The 6,282-nt window shown below is 27.9% G+C and overlaps 1 protein-coding gene across 1 annotated transcript in view; it reads left to right on the top strand.

The window, feature by feature from the left end:
- The window catches only part of LOC106683531 (prominin-like protein), a gene marked incomplete at its 5' end in the record, with an annotated part of 44,049 nt that extends 41,273 nt beyond the window's left edge, over window positions 1-2,776 (top strand). The window contains 4 exon segments of the mRNA XM_014425055.3: window positions 959-1,009; window positions 1,099-1,209; window positions 2,059-2,169; window positions 2,541-2,776. Of these exon segments, the coding sequence (XP_014280541.1) occupies window positions 959-1,009; window positions 1,099-1,209; window positions 2,059-2,169; window positions 2,541-2,559 (292 nt within the window). The 3' untranslated portion in view covers window positions 2,560-2,776.
- Window positions 2,777-6,282: the final 3,506 nt, after the last annotated feature.

The following is a 6,282-nucleotide window of genomic DNA, read 5'->3' as shown; positions in this document are numbered from 1 at the left end:
CTCAGTCAGCTGACATCGAAGTACCAGCTGACTGTAACTTATATAAAATACAATACATTTAAAAAAATGGGTACAATAAAGATTATATATTGAAGAAAGGAAAATACAAAAAATTGAATAGAGTTACAAAGGTGTAAATTTATATAATTAAAAGCTTTAATTATAAAGTAATAAATATAAGTATATGCTGGAAGTATGAGATAAATATAAAAATACAGATAGAATATAAATATAAGATATAAAAGATGGGTTGTAAAGTTATGTATTAAAACAAATCATGAAGTAATACATGTAAGTATAAGGTGAAAATTTGAGATAAGTATTAAATACATATAAAAGATAGAGGAGGATAATGGGTAAATTAACATCTGAAATGCAGAACATAGAGCGAAATGAAAAGAAAAATAATGCTACTTTGATAAGGCCTAAGATATGTTGATAAAGTGTAAAGTATGCTTAAGCCTTATTAAATTACCATAACTTTTCTTTTAATTTCGCTCTATGCTCTGCATTTCAAAAGTTAATTTATCTATTATCCTCCTGTACCTTTTATCACTACCTTATATTTACCTCATATTTTCACCTTATACTTACTCCTGCACCCAGAACATTTTCCGCTAATAAATGATGTATAATGATAATCGTTATGATTAAATATGATTTAAGTTTATCAAGTCTCTCTAATTCATTCCCAACATTTTAATTTCTGATTTAGAGTCAACTGTTGATTTAATATTTTTATTTAGTGATATTTATTCCTCCTAAAAATTTTGCTGGTTTTTGTTTATTAAGATTTCCTGGAGATTGTTTTTTTTTTTTTTTTTTTTTTTTTTTTTTTTTTTTTATTATTATATCAAGTCCACATAACTGACCATGTTTTGTTTAATATTATCCTATAGACTATATTAAATGATTTTGAAGAAATGAGTTCATTTATACAGTTTTCTCTTTCTTTCAGAGAGTACCTGTATGATGCTTATGCTGAAAGAGACAACGTTCCTTTACAAAAGTAAATTTTTTCTTAATTTTTATAATTCAGAAGTTTAATATGGTTTGTTTTTTAAAATATATACCTTTTATATTTATTTTTATTTTTAGTGTTGGAGGTAAGAAGAAGAAAAAATCAAAGAAAAAACCTAGTGGTACGACTTATTCTGCTCCTCGTTTAGGCCGTGAAAGAGAGGCACAGCCACCTCCTACAGATGGAAGGTATTACTTACCAATTTCACAATTAACATTGATATTACATATATACAAGCAGTTCAAATAATTATTCTATATTATATTAATTAAACTGTTTCTTACTGAACATAAAATTCTGATCTTCAGATACCATATAGATGTTTCATATTTTTTATTCACTTTTTGTTTTTTATTATCTTCTTATAATTTGCTTTCTACTTGAAATTTATTGTTTTGTACAGAAGAAGCTCTATTTTTATTTATTATCAATACTTTTTCTATATAGGAATGTAGTTATTATTATAATGTAGATATTATTTTGTACTTTTTTACTCATTTTTTGTTATTTATTATTTTCTTATAATTTATTGTCACCTTGAAATTTATTTTTAAAACTATTTCAAATCACGAAAACTCAAGTAAAATGTTCATTTCAATTTATATTGAACATTATATATGGCACACTTATACTATCTTACTACTGGGCTCTTTATAATAAGTTGTAATATCTCACTCCTCAACCGTAATTATAGTATCACTCCTTTACTTACAATCCTATTTCCCACCCCCACAGTTTTAACTATTATCTTGAGCTCTTGTAAGGTTAATACACAATCCCTTATTGCCTACTTTGATTAATTTCAACATTTCCTCAGTAATTTTTACCACATAATGGCTGTATCCTTAAATCTTTTATTCCTTCATCCTTAGTGTTCCTTATAGAACCTGAAATATTTATAATAAATAAATAAATTATTTTTTTTAAAATTAGTTCTTTACATGAGACATTAATTAACATTCTAATTTTATTTTAAAATTTTGCTTGTCTCATTTTTACAAATTATAAGTTGATCTCATCGGCTTTTTTTTTTTTAGGTGCAGTAATTGGGATGAAATTGCAAATAATGCTCCTCCTCCCCGTTATCCTCCGATTTCTGCCGAATACGAAAGACCACCTCCATATTATTTTCCTGGGCCAAACCAACAGTTAGTATTTTCAAATGAGTATTGCATTTACTGTTACCAAATATTTCTTAGAACTGTTCTTGAAGTTATTCATTAACCATTCGAGTAATATTATTTTATTTTGCCTAGAAGAACAGCCCTTATATCATATTACTGATTCCATTCAATAATGGATACTTTTCATTTTTAATTGGTTTTATTTTATTAAGCTATGATTTTACTACATATAGAATTTCATGAATAAGTGATATAATCGTTGACTTAAATAAAGTTTGGTTTGTAAATTTGGTTGTGTACAATAAGGACTGACATTTTTTATGTATTATGTAACTTATTAAAACTATTCAATTATTTAATAGTTGATATTAATAACATGTTATTTCTGTTTTCAGGGCGACATCTAATACCTGAGATTAGATAGATTTGTTTGATGTATTTTATTGACAAGCACACCCATTTGGTTGAAGTGATTTCGATTATCATGTCGAATATGATGTTCATTTTTGGTTAGTTGCCAAAGAGATTGTGTTAATAAGAGAATTAAAAACAAAAAAAAAAAAGAAAAACAAAAAAAAAAGACACCCTTTGAATGAACTGTATTACTCTAAAAATCCATACCACCTAACTAGATAGACTGTGCTCTTAAGTATTGTTTTTATCGTGTTATATTAAGATAAAATAGTCCGGTTTTTAGTCTTGGCACAAAGTGTTTTATAGTCTAAACAACCTAGTAAAAGTTATATTTTTCTTTTAAATTTGTCTTCTTGACTCTGTATGTGTCATAAAATATCGATGGTAAAACTGTTGAATAAAATAACTAATTATAATGCATGCTTTTGTAGTATTAATTCCCTTATTATAAAAGTTAAAAAAAAAATCATGTGATTTTGCCATATTCATAATTTTCAGATTTAATTAGTATTCTTTAAAAGTAAACTATTATTATTTATTATGATTTTTATGGATTGATATTTAATATTTGTTGACTACTGATTATAAATAATGTTGTAAAAAATTAAAGTTCTTGAAAGAATTATATCTTTATTAAAAAAAAAATAAAGTAAAAAGAATATTTTTTTGTCAAATATATTTTATTAAGTAACACAAAATGACATTGTAATTATGAACTATCATTCTCATGTAACAGTTTTTATTTTTATTCAAACTGTTTCTTCAGCTGTTTCATACAAGTATAATTTTTTGTTTACATAATTTATTTAATAGTGTTCATTAAATTACGATAATGCTCAATATAATTTTGTTATAAAACTAATTTATTCTATAAATTTCAATTATTTTTAAGTGCTAGAGCTTTAATGTATTAGTTATAATTATTAGTGAGTGATATAAATTTAGCTTTCATTTTTATTTTTTAAAAGAAACTAAAGTATATTATTTTAGCAAATAACTATTTGTTTCCTCTATATTTTATAAGTTTATGTTATTTTTTGTCATGATATATGTTTTATTTAAATGATATTAATGATCTGTTTATAATTAAATTTTTAAAATAAATTTAAATATTTAAAGTATGTATGTATTGTTTAATCTATCCTATTTAATGAACCTGATTAATTATATTTATCTAACTGAGATAAACATTATGGAAACATGATGGATGTATCATTCTGCACCAATAATTTGGTTAATGACTTAATATTTCAAAATATATTTGTTTGTTTGATGATTTTACCTTCAGAAACTCTCCAAAGTTTTTTTGCATCTGTACCATGAAACTGTGCCAGGAACAATTCCTAAAAATCTTTTGTAAGTACCTGTTAAACCAATTTATCCAAAACAGCTTTCTGCATTTTGATTGAAGAAAGTTTAAGTACTGATACTATTTTTATTTTAATGGAAAATACCTTAATTCTACAACCAAGTCCCCTAATAACAAAAACCATGAATATATTGACTTGATCACACTAGCTATAAGTATGAAGTTCAAAACATCAGATTGGCTAAATGTAAATTTTATATTTGATTGGAATATAAGGATTTAGGGAGGTGGAAAAATATATGATGTTTGAAGGAAGTTAGGAAAGAGACATTACAAAGAGAAATTAAAACTTTATCTGTGAGTCCCCTATATACCCGACAACTGACCCAAGAAAAAATTATATTATATATTATACAATTATTTTAAGTGTATCGGAAAATAAAACTTTTCCTGTCTGCTTCTCATAACTTTATTTTTGTGGATATACGAACAAACAATAGAGGAGTACTAGCAAGTACCTTGTTTAACAATATTTGAGACACTTGGTCGTAAAACATGGTATCTGGAATTTTGTATAATTTAAAGTTTTAATGTGACAGTAGCTTCATCACCCTTCATGTACTGTTAACTATTACACAGGACCTAGACAATGCTGCCGCAACACTAGATACTATCATGACAGACCTAGGGGGTGTAAAACGTGATAACTACAGCAGATAGCGTGTTCACCTTAGCACACATTGGTAATGATAATGATTCTAAATTTTAAATTTTGTATATGTTTTATCAAGTCCAGTTTTCACATACTTGATGAAATAAAAGTTGAATATCTACTTTTGTTAAGTAGGGCAAATGACAAAGAGTAGTTCTGCCATGTCCAATGAATACCAATCTGAGGGAAAATGACCAAGGGATAAGTGGGAGGACTAGGTATCAGATCTGGCAAGGAACAAAGGTGTCACTCTAGGCAAGGTCAAGAAGTTGGCCATGGATGGAGAAGATTTTAAGAAATGGATGAAAGCTGCCCATATACTGTTAGGTACATGGGTTGGTTAAAGAAGGGCAGAAAGTACAAATATATTTTTGGAAGTAACTTGGATTTGATTTTCTCGCACTCATACACGAAACCTTAGTTGGGGTCTTCAGCATTGCTGTCACAGAAAGAGCTCTTGTTAGAGCTGGAACTGATATGGAAAATTGTGGATTAAATTTCTTATTACTAAGAAACAGACTGCACCAGGAGGCCATCTTTGTCAGCTCCCACGTTTTACTTCCAACTAATTATCACTTAACATAACTTAATACCAATATTATTGTTCCAAAAAAAAAAAATTCCAACACATTCTTTTAAAAAGTCAACTTTGAAGAATAAGATATTAAGAAATACGTCAATCCCCAAAAAATGTCAGATAGGTACCATGTTTTGCGACTGAATACCTCATATTATAAATGTCAGCTGATCAAATGTGCTAAAAGAATTCAGAGAATTTTATAAATGAGTCAGCCAAGATAATGAAAAAAAAAAAATCAATTGTTGTGAAGAAGATGGTTAGGGCTGGCGAACAAGAAGAACAACAATAGTTTTCAAATATTTATTGATTAACGACGTAGACCTGATGAAGACCGACACTGTGGGTCGAAACGTCGGCATTCATAACATAATGAAAACTACTGTTGTTCTTGACCGCAGCCCTGACCATCTCCAAATCTACACACGGTCAATTACCTATTCATAATAAAATAAAATTATTGATTTATTTAATTTGCTTGTTCTTTTGTTTCGGGCAAAAGATTTAGGTTGTTGTCGGGCTACAACAAAGATATGAATAATAATAAAAACTTATGGAACACAACCATTATACTTTAAATCTATTTTTTTTTAAATTATTCACAGCCGAACTTAAGTCCTGACATTGTTTGAATAGGTCGAAACGTAGGAGAATGAAGTATAGGTTCTTATCCTACGCAGGAAGAAAGGGGTGGTGTATCCTTAGTGAATTTTGCTAATGAGAAATGAGTAATATATTTTATCACAATTTATATCCTAGGAGTGGTCGAGGATCAATTTTCCTCTGCGATACTTCTAAAATATTCTAAAACGCCTGAGGGTTATTTCAATTAATGTCAAACAAAACATCTAAGTGACACTAGGAAACAATGATTGAATATCCACTGAAATCCCCACCACTGTTGCTATGCCAATCTGCCAACCTTTTTGTACAGATGGGTTTTCGGCTTTCCTTTCACTTGAAGAATTGTGAGTTCATTTGAAAAAGAAACCGTATGTTTTTCATTTCTACTCGCTTTTTCTCGCCACTAAACAAAAATGACTGGCTTAGTTTAAAAAAGTAAGCGATCTTTTAAAAAACAAAACATCATCTCCCCCCCCCCCTTCACGAATTAAACAAGTTCCA

Source organism: Halyomorpha halys, unplaced genomic scaffold (genome assembly GCF_000696795.3).
Source record: "Halyomorpha halys isolate HHAL.00 unplaced genomic scaffold, Hhal_1.1 Scaffold493.1, whole genome shotgun sequence".
Classification (NCBI taxonomy): Eukaryota; Metazoa; Arthropoda; class Insecta; order Hemiptera; family Pentatomidae; genus Halyomorpha; species Halyomorpha halys.
Note: the sequence above shows the minus strand (reverse complement) of the source record. Positions and strands in the feature narration are given on the sequence as shown.